At 43.4% G+C, this 14,090-nt stretch overlaps 1 protein-coding gene across 1 annotated transcript in view; it reads right to left on the bottom strand.

The window, feature by feature from the left end:
- Nucleotides 1-12,500, bottom strand: part of NEGR1 (neuronal growth regulator 1) — a 1,123,335-nt gene extending 1,110,835 nt beyond the window's left edge. The window contains exon 1 of the mRNA XM_069092781.1: nt 11,853-12,500. Coding sequence (XP_068948882.1) covers nt 11,853-12,028 — 176 coding nt within the window. The 5' untranslated portion in view covers nt 12,029-12,500. The remainder of the gene's footprint in view (nt 1-11,852) is intronic.
- Nucleotides 12,501-14,090: the final 1,590 nt, after the last annotated feature.

The following is a 14,090-nucleotide window of genomic DNA, read 5'->3' as shown; positions in this document are numbered from 1 at the left end:
TTTGTCTCTCTGCCTCTGTCTCTCTCTCCCTCTCTGTCTCTGTCTCTCTGTCTCTGTCTCTCTGTCTCTGTCTCTTTCTGTCTCTGTCTCTCTCTGTCTCTCTGTCTCTCTGTCTCTCTCTGTCTCTCTCTGTCTCAGTCTCTCTGTCTCTGTCTCTGTCTCTCTGTCTCTCTGTCTCTGTCTCTGTCTCTGTCTCTCTCTGTCTCTCTCTGTCTCTCTCTCTCTCTCTCTCTGTCTCTCTCTCTCTCTCTCTCTCTGTCTCTCTGTCTCTCTCTCTCTCTCTCTCTCTGTCTCTCTCTCTCTCTCTCTGTCTCTCTCCCTTCTTCTGTATTCCTGCTACCAAGAGAGTGCATTGGGGCCATAGAAGTTAAAAAAACAAGTATTTGAATTCAATTTACTTTGATTATTAATTGGACAAATCAGCAGAAGTTTTGCCACATTCAATGGACTTTTCAGGCAAAGCCCAACGAAGTCAGTTGTCAGCTATGATGGACTTTTATCTGTGTTGGTGGAAGGAATGCTCAAGACAATTAAATAACAAATCCATAGACAGGGCTGGAAATTAGCCCTGACAAGGCCTATAATATGATAGATTGTTTGAGTTCCATTGGGTTGTTGAGATTATCTGGTCCAAATGACTTCCCAATGAAGGAATCCATTCAACATTACACCTGTGAGGTAGTAACTTTTGTTAATATGATTTGAAGTCACTCTTTCTACACAACATTGGAGAAATACCACATTTAGACTGACTATTCTTGGAGAATAAAAAAAGAAATCATGAACCTAATTCTGTTTAGAAAGGTTCATGTCACGTGGGAAAAGGTTATCATAAAATCTAGCACTGAGGTTAAATGGAGAGATCAAAGGCTAAGGAATCATGGCCAGTTCTTGGTTGTCAACCCATTTACACGATTTCTTCCTTAACTGATTCTCCTGCTGAATATAATAAAATATATTATATTATACAACAGATAAAACAGCTATGCTTTAGCAAGTCTACCAGTGATCTTTTTTCCTATGGGAGAAGTGAGAAAACCATCCCAAATCCCCTAAACGGTAAGACCCAACTCCTCTTGATAACAAAATAATTGATATATTTGGCACTGGGGGAAATTGATCCTTCTATCTATGTGGGGATGACTTGCATATATTGCTGCTATTAATAAAGCACTTCACACACATACATGTATTTGTGTATACACATATGTTTGCATTCATATTATACAAAGTAATTATTGTTATATAATAATTATAATTGTTATATTTGAACCACTTGGAAAAAGTTACTTATCAAGGGATGAATTCTGGTGGCACATAGTAATTCACAAAGCATGGTCTAGTCAATAGGTCACTGGATTTGAAGTTAAAAAGACATTTTCAAATTCTACCTCAGACATATGTTAGCTGTGTGACCTTGGAAAAGTCACTTAATATTCATGTCTTGGTTTCTTTATGCAAAAAGAGAGGTTATTGGATTTTACTTCTTCTAAAGCAATGGTGTCAAATGCAAATAGAAACAGGGGCCAATAAATGCTATGCAAAGATCCCTTTGGGCTGCCTAGTGACTTAGAAAACCACATATCATCATTATCTATGATTTATTGCATTTTAAATTGCATTTTGTTAAATATTTCCTAATCACAACTTTTCTGGCTCAAACTGAATATTGTTTGGCACCTCTGATCCTGCAATCCTGGGGCTGCCATTCTAGTCACAGGATTCCATTCAGTACTGGTGGAAGGAACATCCAAATTGGTAAAAACAACGTATTTCTAAAGCAATAACAGAGCAAAGGACTCAGGGGCGGGAGAGCAGAGATGACCACCTAAGGATGACTCAGCAGCACTAGGAAGTAGGTGGAATTGGTAATGGGACATTGGCCCTTCCTTATGCTCTGGATCTGCCAATTATGTCAGTTCTAGCGTCTCAGTCTAGAAGCATAAATCGGGGAGAAGGTTGGGTGCTGAAGGAGCCTGTAGTGACTCATAGGACAGATCTCTGCATCATGCAGATAAGAAAACTTAGAAGAAGAGGGAGTTTGATCAAGTTCACATGGCCAGTTAGGAATAATCAAGAGAACTGAGTTCTCAATGGGGCAGAGCTTCTTATGCTGGGATCCAAGTCTGGTGTTGTTTGCTCTGTTTTAGTTTTAAGGACTGTATTTCAATACAATTGGCTTCCTTTCTATGCTTTCTGTATTTTACAATATTCCTCTGAAAAGGGATCTATAGGCCTCACCCGACTGCCAAAGGTGCCGTCTTGCCCTCTCCCTCTCTCTCTGTTTCTGTCTGTCTCTTTTCCTCCCTCTTTGTCTCTCTCTCTTTCACACACACACACACACACACACACACACACACACACCATTAAGAACCCACAGATTAAAGTACGATTTTACTAATTTCATTATATTTACTCACTTCTTCCAAAGACGCAAACTTTGCAAATGAAAGAGCAGTTCAGCATACTGAGGGCCTTTCTGGAGAGGGCTCATAGGCAAGGTTAGCTAAGGCAAAGCCCCATGGCACTGTGGTCCCTTCTGTCTCACAGGGCAGGCTAAGCCATCTGTCCCAAGGCAGGCCTTGAAGAGGCCTACCATAGAGAAAGGACACAAGGAAATCAACTAGTAAAAAGGGAGATCCCTTCAAAGGAAATTAGGACTTCTAAAGCACCCTGGGAGGTCAAGGAGATGATGGAGAGTTCAGAAAGGACTTCAATAGGAAGAAAAGCCTGAGAGCATTCTTGCAAATGCGTTCATCAGGAAGCCAGTGGTGAGGAGAGAGACTTCAAAGGAAGCAGGCCCAAGCAGAAAGCAGAGGTCCTCTACTGGAAGATTCTGAAGCCCATGAGAGAAATCTCAGAAGACTGCTAGACCTGGGGGTTTTCTGAAGCCTAAGTCCCACCATGTCACTGAATTCCCTCCCCTCCACAAGCCCTGGGGGTGCCCCCTCACCTGAAGGACCAAACAGGAACTCCTTTCTTTGACATTTAGAACTCTTAACCTTCCTCTTTCTTTCTTTCTTCTCTATTTCTTCCTTATTCCTCCTTTCTTCCTACCTTCCTTCCTTCTACTCCCTTCCTTCATCCCTTCCTTCCTTCCCTCCCTCCCTCACAGGCTTCTTATACTTTATCTCTTTCCACATAATCTATGATCCAGCAACATCAGCTTTTGAATACTTCTGTAAGCACAGTACTAGATCTAAGTTGCTTTGTATGTTCTGTTGTCCATGCCCCAAATGCTTTGATCTCTTGCCTCCAGCTCTTAGTTCTTCTGAACGTCACGTGTCAGACCAAATCTTGTTCTCTGGAGATCTTGCTATTCTTGGTATCGCCCTTCACCTGGGATGTACTCCCTAATTATGCATATACTGTCTCTCCCATTAGAATGAAACCTCTTTGAGGAAAGGGACAAGTTTCATGTTTTGGGCTATCTCCTAGGCACAATTATTGGAGCCTAGAAAATAAAACTTTGATGAAGTATTTATTGCCTGACTAACTGCACTTCATGGAAAGCAAGAATTATCTCAGTAAGAAATAATGTGGGGAATGAAAAGATGTAATAGGCTGAGGGGACTTACCTCATAGAATGAAATCTACCTTATGCAGGAAAGGTGAGAGATTGATGAAATTTGGATTTGGTTTCACCTAACTTTATCAGCTGGAGGGTAGAGTTACCAAGGGTAAGAGAGAGTTAAATGAAATTGAGATGACTCCTGAGCCCTAGAAATAAAAACAAAAATTAGGGGGAAGTTTTGACAAATCTATAACTTTTAAACTGTTGTTTTACCTTTTATGTAAATGTTTTGTTTTGTTTAGCTGTGATTTAAGGTGGAAATAATCCATGTGCACACATGTACACCCCAAATATTAAAAAGGCATTGATTTAGGAGAGAGAAAAGAAAAGGAGGAGCAGAAACTTTGATTCTCTTCCAAAGAAAACGTGGGAGAGAAGCAGCTGAAGAAGAGAAACGGTAGAAGTCGTCATGATGAATCGAGGTGGAGGGAACTTTCAAGACAAACCGAAAGAGAGGTGGGATCACGGGCGTGTGATAGGCTTTGGGACAAGATAATCAATATGTCCAGATAAAGGGGTTCTTTGGGGGCTGTGTGCTTCATTGAGAGCTATGCACTCTGATTCACCATTTGGGAGACAGAGAAATTAAAAAAAAAAGGCACATCTAGTCATTTCCATAGGCCAACAGAATGCACTGCAGTAGTTGCATCCATATTCTGTTGACATTCACAGAAAGAATTGTATTCTAGTTGTTTGATCAAATCACAAAAGCCAATCACCTGTCAATCTTATCAATATCCTGTCACTGGAAAATGCTTTACAATCAATGGTGCTTTTTTTCTAACAAAGTTGGACCATCCAGACTATGGTGATGTCTTATTAAAATGATCTTATGCTCAACTCTACATAGGAATAACCAACAGCAAAATGCCTATAAAATTTTTGCGTCTTAATTTTGTTATGCCTCAATGAGGCAAACCAAAAGTCGAGTTAGTTTTCACTCAGCTACTTCTTTCTGAACCTCTCTTTCTAAGCACCAATAATGCGGTCCTGTCCTCACACCAAATAGTGACTATCACTGCTACTGTTTTCCCATTGGTATAAATACCCTAGTAAACTCTCAAGTGAGAGTAGAGACCGACTCAACCTAATTCATGCAACTCCCCTTCTAGGTTGCCTGAGAAATAAGGCCACACATTGAATCTCTTTTAGATTATAGTCATTATATATGCCGCCAATGACTTCTAACGTCAGTGTGCCTTCAGTAAGAAGGATTGATTTTTAAGAGGGGGAGGCAGAATAAAGTATAAATATTGTTCCTTGTTAAACAAAAAATATGCTCCATCAAGGACATAATATGACAAGAAGCACTTCATCTAGGAAGTTGGACTGACCAGGACTCCAAATAATGTACTAGGCATATGAAGGCCGTTGGATGTGAGGATCTATAATTTAATAAGTTGGTGGCAACTCTAAGTTTTGTATCGAGGAACAATGCTGAGAGAACCACGAGTTTTCTGTGAGACTCATGCACTGCCACGGATGGACACCTTTGATGGCACACCAATCAATAAATATCTATGAACTCATAAAATAATCAGAAGAATTGGGAGCCATCTCTATTTCTCAATCTGCTTTCTGATACCCTAGAAAGATAACTCATGTTGTCAAGTTGTATATCTGTAGAAAACACGTGACTGTCTGAATTTGAGGGAACAGAATATGAAGCAATAAAAAATACAATAAAATAAGGAAGAATCTGAGTACTACAATTGTCTTTGTAGAATATAACATCCCAAAGACACTTTTAAAAAAAGAACTTTTATTCATTCCTGCAACCTAAATCTCATTTGAAAGATATTGAGAAGATAAGAAGAGAAATAATCAGGATTCAGACATCCATTGACATGCACAACTCATGTGGACCCCCAGATAAATACCATTCATCGGACCTTTCACCAGATGAAGCCCCATGATTTGATATGCCAATTTCATCCAGTCCTATTCTGCAGTCAAATGACTGAGTTCTCTTCTTCCATTTTGTGGCGTGAAGAATAAATATTTAGCTTATGAAAAAGAACCTTATTTTTCTTAACTATGCCCAAGAAGTGGTTTAAATATGTTAAATTCTTATCAAGAAGAAAGCTATAGCATTCATGCTCAGTGGGTGAAAGAAAAGCTCATTAAAAGGATGAGATTAGAGATGATTCTTCATGAAAAAGTTTGTAACCATTGCCAGGACACAATGCAACTTAGGCCAATTCCACAAACATTTACTCAATGTAGGCTATTTTCAGGCATTGTACTAAACACTGGAGACACAAAGAAAACAAGGAGAAATCTCTGCCTTCATGGAGCTTGCATTCTAATATGTAAACATAATCCATACACAGACAAGAAAAGTGTAAATTATGTGAAAAGCAATAAAGCTGATTTCAAGAGAGAGAATATTGCTAAATGCCTACAGCAATCAGGGAATCCCTCTGGTAAGTAGAACCTCAGCTATGCCCCTCCCCACTCCCCTTGGAGTTGGGGAGGGAAAGGGAAAGGTAATAAGCTTTTATATAGAAACTACAAAGTGCTAAGCACTTTTTACAAATACCGCCTCAATTAATTCTCACAACAACCCTGGGATTTATGTGTTGTTATTATTCTCATTTTATAGATGAGGAAAGTAAGGAAAATAAGCTGGTATATGTCAGGCCAGATTTGAACTCAGGTTTTCCTGAGTTCCGCCCAGTCTGCTATGTACTGCCCCATGTGCTGCCTCTTTGAATGAGGCTAAAGATTCTAAGACACAAATGAACAGGGTTTCTAATATAATCTCTAAAAAATTTAACTATTTTGGTCATGTCAGTGTAGACTTGTGTTTTAATATAGATGTAATACACGTGTTTGTGAGTGTGTGTGTTGGATATAATCTCATGGATTTGTTTCAGAAATCCGAAGTCATATCAAGTGTCTGTCTTGGTCTCGTCCTCCAAGATGCTAAAGTCTTAAAATTGAACACTTCTGTTTTCCAGACGTGAAAAAAGTTGTTTTTTCTTGCTGTTTTCTTTCCTTCTTTTTATTCCTCTCCAGAGAACTTTAAATGACCTCTGTGACTAATCATTGGCTTCTTCTAAGAGGGTATGATTGTTTGCTGGTAACTCACTGTCAACTTTGCCTCCATATGGTGACTTAGAAAGAAGGGGAATGTTCTGAGAATGTTACAAGAAATGTTCCCTAAGATCAGGGAAACAGGGAAAAGCAGGTTCAAAGGAAAGGAGGTAGAACTCGTCAAGGTTGAGACATCTCCCCCAAATACATCCTAAATACGTCATGCCTAGGGTGAGAGTATTGAGGTTAGAGTGAGGAAGACCTGAATTCAAATCCCACCTCAGACACTTAATCCCTGTGTAGTCTTGAGATAGTCACTTAAATACCTATTCAGTCACAATTTCCTTCTCTGTAAAATGGGGATAATGAGAGCATCCACCTCGCAGGGGTATTGTGAGGATCCCTTGAAATAATATTAGTGCCTCATAGACCTTAAAGTCTTATACAAATGATGATTTTTCTATTTCCAAATCAGAAGAGGAAGAATAAATATGTCCCAAGCTGACAGAAGTCCAGGTAGAGAGAGAAGCTTCAAGCTTCTTCTGATTCTGGAATTCTGAAATTTCTTGGTGCTGTACCATTTTCAATCAAGGAATCAGGTCATTTATTCTCCATGATACTTTGAACTTAACAGAATATAACCAGTAAGCATCATTTTAGTTTAATCATTTTCAAACTACCTTCGGATGGTTATAAATGTTATATAATTGTACAAATCTACCAAATTAAGTAGAGCCACTTTTAACTAAAAATGAAATAAGGATCCTTTAGGCCCTAGATGTCCTCACAGTTAAGATAAAGTCAGGTAAAATTGTGTGGTGAATGAAATACGACAATAATAACATCTTTGGGGAGGCCATTCTTCAAAGAGAAGTGGATAGATGGAAATCATACCATCCTGGAAGGGTATAACCATGGGAGGGGTGGTAATACACACATACACACACGCGAGTATATGTGTAAGATGATATATTACATATAGTACATGATGCATTTATATCTATCTATATGTATGTATCTCCTTTCTGACTATCCCCCATTGTTCTCGCACCTTCACATCCTACGGGTAGTTGAAGAACCAACATGAAACCCAATTGGAACAGTTTCCATGGGCTCCCACAGGTGAGAGCAGAGCCATCAGCCAGACCTCGGATATCAGCACTTACCTTTAAATGCTGCAACCCCCACAGGCAATAGAAGTCGGAGTAGTATAAAGAAAAAGAGAGGGCAACAGCAAAGCCCCTAACATTCAATACACAAGTGAAGAATGTTCATTGAGCTCAGTGGAATAATCAACATTCCAAACATCGCTATGGCCCATTCCTATTACTAACAAGCTAATGGAAACATGTTTTTAAATGTGGATAGCCATTTACAATGTATTACAGATGGACAAAGATTCATCTAAGTCCCAAGTTCCCTGTAGGGGAAAATGTCCAAAGATATCTTCTAGTATGCTGCTGTCTCATTAAGTGCATTAACATTAGGAGGCTTAGATTTCTTCAGTGTACTCTTTGGAGTTTCGGCAATGGATTAGGTTAGCGTTAGCAATGGACACTTTTGCATTTTATGTGTTATTTCATTATGCTGATCTGGTCAGGAGAACATGTTCAAGATATTGAAAAGATAAAAGAGATTTTCCTGAAAGCTTCTTCATTGCCTTAAATTCCGATGACAGCCCTTCAAAATAGGAGAGCTGAAGTCCGTGGTTCTCATATATTATTCTAACAAGGATTTTCTTGTGGCATTATGAGTCTAACCAAGGAGCAATGAAAAGCCTGATGAGCCCTAATATCATTCTCTTTCCCCAAATGTATCTTGTCACTTGGGAGATGAAAATGAGCATTTGATCTGAAATTTGTGATGTCATGAGAGTTACACCAAAGTGCATTAGAAGCAATCCTGAAAGAATGATATTTTTTTCCTGTTTTAGGCCCCAAACATAAAAATGTAGCTTATGACATGATGTGAGGTCATTGTTTGCCTTTTAAAAAACCACATGCAAGTGTACACATTTAAATTGAGCTATTATTTGATAAAGAATTGGAATTGGCTCCATCACAAACTACACAGTTCCTCGGACCATATAGTGAGGGGGCAGAAACAAGGAAAGTCAGGGGATAGGAGAAAAATGCATCCGTCTTGTAATTAGAAGACATTAAGCCTCATTTGAAGTCCCCCAATTAAAATCAGGCAACATAGCTATAGAATATGATTCTAGAAAAAAAAAAAGTGTGGTAGTGTAATTCATGGTCAATGATATTAATCAAGCACTTTCCCGTGAAGCTTTGGGTACAAGGCCCAAGCAGCAGGTTCTCCCACATGAGAGCAATTTAAAACAGTGAATGGAGTCATTTTTAGCAATTAAGGAAATAAGGAAAAACTTCACATGAATAAGCATGTTCAATGCATTTCTCCATCAGCAGGGAGGATGAAGGATGCCAAGCCCAGAGCTCTCCCCAGAGGCCTACAGGACTCTGTACAGACCGATTGTGGAAAGAATAAAGTGTTCTTACTCCCGTGCCTGGGTGCAAGGCCAGAAGAAGGCTTCCATTTAATCTTTTTCCTTTTAAATCCACTTATTGATGAACATCATTAGGTGATCATTTTCATTTAAAAAAAGTTGAAGCTGTAAAATGCCCCACTAAAGAGAAAGCTTGAAAAAGGGGAAGAGGGAGGGGGGGCTGAAGCTAGAGAAAGCCACGATATTAGTGCAGGACACTCCGGGTGAACTCATTTTGCATCAAGCAACTACAGGGGCACATCCAAGACTCCCCAACATTAGAATATTAGTAAGTTCATAATGAAAAACAAAACAAAACATTACTTGGGGAGGAAAGGATGGAACCAAAATTTGCCTCCCTTGATGTCATACCCAGGGCCTTGGAGGCCACAGTAGTGGGGGGCTGCTTGTCCTGTTCATTCAGAACCATAATCCCCCAGCTATGCTATCCAAAAGGAAAGGTGAATAATTGAAAATACGATGGCAATATTTGCCTGATAGCATGTAGATTGTAGCTCTGATGACACCCCTCCATGGCCATGGAAGATCATGTCTGGGCCCACATCACAGCTGTCCAAACTTCCTAAAAGAAACTTATCTCCCAGGAGGCCAGTCTGGGTATCATTCAAAACCTCTCCAACGGGGCTCTTAAAGTGTGTGATGGGAATGCCAACAGAAGTGAATCTTGACTTGGTTATGCTCACACAGCCCTGAATTCTGCATGCATTCTAGTACTAGTCTAAGTTCACGTCAAAGTTATCAAAATGATTATTAAATCTGTTCCAGATGCAGCAATTAGACATGTATCCTTTCCCCCCCTAATGCTGGTCTTATGGAGGTTTCTGAAGAGAGAAGTCACATGCCACACCCACAAAAAGACATCTGAAAGTATATTTACTATCATGCTCATTTTTCACCTTGTTCATGGCATATACACCAATGTGCTGATATCATGTAGTCAACATCTATAAGCTCTCATTGGACAAGAAGGGGACATCGAAGGCAGATTGGAGCCATATGTCCGGGGTAGCTACAGAGCGGGAGTCTGGTTGTTGCTGGGCAAGGAAGGTGCAGAGAGAGATGCTCAGCCTTAGTGAAGTCTCAGCACCCCCTGAGCATCCATTTAGAGCTTCCAGAAGAAGAAAGATTTTCAGTAGTTCATTCTTTAATGTTTAAGGGGGAAACTAGGCTGTTGGTGCTCAGTAGTGACAAACCACTTCCGCTTGAAAGCTTATGAAAATGGAGAGAAGGGGAGACAAGGGAGGGAGAGAGGGAGGGACATAGAAAGGAAAGACAGAGGGAAGGATGGAGGGATAGAGGGAGGAGGTGCAGCGGTGCGGAGGGAGATAACAGTGGGGAGGGAAGGTGGAAAGAAGTGAGGGTACAGGAGGTACGGGAGAAGAGAAAAGGGGAGGGAGAGGGAGGGGGAGAGAGAGAGACAGAGAGAGAGAGAGAGAAAGAGAGAGAGAGAGAGAGAGAGAGAGAGAGGGAGAGAGAGAGAGAGAGAGAGGTGGAGAGAGAGAGAGAGAGAGAGAGAGAGAGAGAGAGAGATTGTAGATGAATATAGTGTGTATATTTTTGAGTGAGAATGTAAGGATGTGTGTGAACAGTGAAAGGGCATGTGTCTGGAATTTAAGAGAGGCTGTTTATAAGTGTAAAAGAGTATTACAGAGTGTGAGAAAGGGGGGGGGAGTGTCAATGTGTGCAGAAAACCTACGGGTGAGAGTTGTATCAGACAGAGGTAGGGTATTTCTGGGAAAAAAGGTAAATAGATATGAAGCTTGGAGAGTGTTGGAGACTGAGCTTGTAATGAAAGAAAGGAGGAGGAAACAGCTGTGTATATGTGGCAGAGGTGGAATGAGGGGGAAACAGAAGAGGAAAGAGAAATAAGGAAGAAAGGGACAGAAAAAGGAGGAAGGAGAAAACCGGAGAATAGAGACCGGATAAAAAGAATATGAGAGGGAGGGAGAAAGATAGAAAACTGGAACGAGGAAATGGAAGAGGTAAGTAAAGGGAGAAAGATACATAAAGGAAAGGGAGAGTGGATGAGAAAGCAGAAAAGAGGTATAGGAAAAAAAGAAGAAAAGACAGAGAAGGGAGGAGGAAAAGTGATAGGAGAATGAGGGATAAGGTAGAGAGGAAAAGGGAGAGGGGAAGAGAGGAATAGAGAGACAGAGGACGAGAAAAAAAGACTAAAAAAAGAAAAGAAAAATACTGCCTCAGAGAGACTGAGCCTTTGGGCGAAATGGGAGGGAGGGAAGGAGCTAGCGGTTTGCCGAGAGCTCTTGTGCGAGAAAAATAAAAACAAACCTGCCTAACTTGTCAGACTCAGAGTAAACCTTGACAGTAACAGGGAGACCTTAGGAACAGTTTCCAAGGGGCGTCAGCGCCTCCTCTCCGGTCCTCACACTTTTCTCATCCCAGTTCCCTGGGTTGGTCCAGGTCAGAGTCTGAGAGGTTTACTCAAGTGCTTGGAGATCACGGGTCTAGTGGTCACTTCGCTCCCCTGGCAAAAGCTGGGAATGGCGGCCAGAGAGCCCAGGTAGCATCTCCGCCAGTTTTGGGGAGGAAGACTTGGTTTTCTTTTTGTATTACCCTTATGATTTGGATACTGAGCATCAAACCGGAGAGGGGGAGGGGAGCAGTAGGAGAGGGGAAAAGACCACACAGAGACGGAGAGAAGTAAGTAGTATGAGAAGAGAGAGGGGGAGGAAAGAGGCCCGCGAATGGTCCTACCTAAGCACCGCCGTGTCCCCCTTTCTGACCATCAGGTTGTCCACTGCCGGCCAAGGCAAGTCCATACTCTGTCCAGCCGGGAGGCAGGAAGGCAGCAGACAGCACAGGCTCAGCAGCACCGCGGCCAGCCACTGGTTCGAGCAGCAAGCGCCCTGTACCAGCATCATGATGTCCATTCCTGCCGGGGCTGCTCCCCACTCCCCGGCAGCCTCCAGCGCTCCGGCCCCCACCCCCTGGCGCTCGCGAGTCCTCCTTTCCCGGGAAGCAGGCGGCACTCCACAGCTCCACAGTTTGGTGGGGATGTGTGTGTGTGTGTGTGTGTGTGCGTGTGTGTGTGTGTGTGTGCGCGCGCGCGTGTGCGCGTGTGTGTGTTTCTGCTGGTTTTCCTCTGATTTGTTTTTCGGTCGTTGGGGTTTCCCCCTCTTCTCACCCACCACCACGACCTAATGCCCCTCCTCTTCGCTGGCTCCCTGGCCAGCCAGCCTTCCCGCCTCCTCCTCCTCCTCCTCCTCCTCCTCCTCCTCCTGGTTGCTCTTGGCCGGGTGCGTCCGGACTGTGGCTAATTCTCGGGTGGCTCGCACACCATCTAGCGAGGAGCGCAGCGAGCTGGAGAATGAGAGGGAGAGAAGGAGGAGGAGCAGCGGGCAGAGGAGGGAGCGGAGGCAGGGCGAGCAGCAGCCGCCGCAGCCGCAGCAGCAGCCTCTGCAGCGGCGGCAGCGGCAGCAGCAGCCGAGTCAGGCTCAGGCTCAGCCTCAGCAGCGGCAGACGGCCCCCAGGCTCCGAGCCCGTTGCCAAGCGGCCGTTTCCTTAGCAACCCCTCCCGGTGACTGGTGATGGAGCAGTTAAAAAAAAAACACAACTTATATGTTTATACACACACACACACACACACACACACACACACCAAGAGGAGGTACATTACAACCACTATAATCAAGGTGGGGGGGGAGAACAGACATAAACAATTAAAACAGTAAAATAATAACAATCGTAACAAGACCATTCTTCAATGCACCCATCACACATTGGGGGGATGAAGAGAGTTTGTGTTCCTGCTGTGGGAGTGGGAAGAAGGTGGGAGGGGGGCATCTCTTCCTACGCTGAATTTTGCCCCTTGGCAATGGAAGTTTCAAGTCCCCTGAGCTGTGGCCCCGGCGCCATCATGCCGCCTTTGCTTGGGCAATTGTGCCTCGGACATAGCCAGCGGTACTTAGTGGGGATACGCTGTGACAATGTTCCCTCCACACAAACACTGCGCGAGAAGCGGCTTGTTCCACCCCCAAACCCCCAGCCCGCAAACGAGGAATGGTTTGTCTACAATATTTCAGGAGGATTTCGAGCGGGTTCTCTGATCCACTTCCTTTGGTTGTCACCTGCCCCAGTGTGTGCGCGTGTGTATGCCTGGGGTAGGGGTGCTGGGGGTGTGAAGTTGGGTTGGGGTGGCGACAGTGGCGAGAGGGGCTGCAAGCAAATGTTTTAATTGCCGGGGGCCGGGCGGTTGTGTTGTGTTATGTAAGAGGCGGCTTAACCCGTTGGGGCTGCCAGCTTAACAGAACCCCAGCGACTCAGATGCCTGCCAAGAGCCATGTTATCGGTTTTGGGCAAGCGCTACACACACCCGGGTGGGCTTCCAGTGTCGCCCCCAGGTCGCCAAGCCTCCACAGCAGCAGGGACAGAGGAAGGCTGCCGCGTACCCCTTGAAGTCTAGCGGAAAGACAGACAGACAGGCAGTCAGACAGACAGAGAGAGGCAGGCAGACAGACAGACTCGGCTCCCCTCCCGCCTAGAGGGGCAGAGCCCGCTGCGCGTTCTAGTCGCCAGGGAACGTTCCTTTTCTCCACCTCAAACCAATATTCCGTTCCCGAGAGCTGCCTCCCTGGCCCAGCAGGAAGGGCGCAGCGGCTCTAGAAGGTGATGGGAGGGAGCCAACGTAGTCATTTTTTCAAAGCTCTCGAATCCCGATACCCTTAGCGAGTCTGGGCCATTTGTAGATCAATGAGAAAACCGAAGCTGGAGTCAATGGTAGTTGCACCAATCAATCCTGTGGGGAAGTTTGGGCAGCCCTGGGATGGGGGTGGAGATGCGGGGGTGATATAGATTCTCCCATAATTTCTCCCATCTCTGTACTACTACCGACCGCATTTTCTCTTTAATCCCCCCCCACCAATATATATGTTATATATGTATGTATATATATATATATATATTCCCACCTCCATCTCTCAGAGCCTTGCAGTC

Source organism: Petaurus breviceps, unplaced genomic scaffold, assembly GCF_028583685.1.
Source record: "Petaurus breviceps papuanus isolate PSGF00001 unplaced genomic scaffold, PetGlider_PUasm1.0 207, whole genome shotgun sequence".
In the NCBI taxonomy this organism is placed as follows: Eukaryota; Metazoa; Chordata; class Mammalia; order Diprotodontia; family Petauridae; genus Petaurus; species Petaurus breviceps.
Note: the sequence above shows the minus strand (reverse complement) of the source record. Positions and strands in the feature narration are given on the sequence as shown.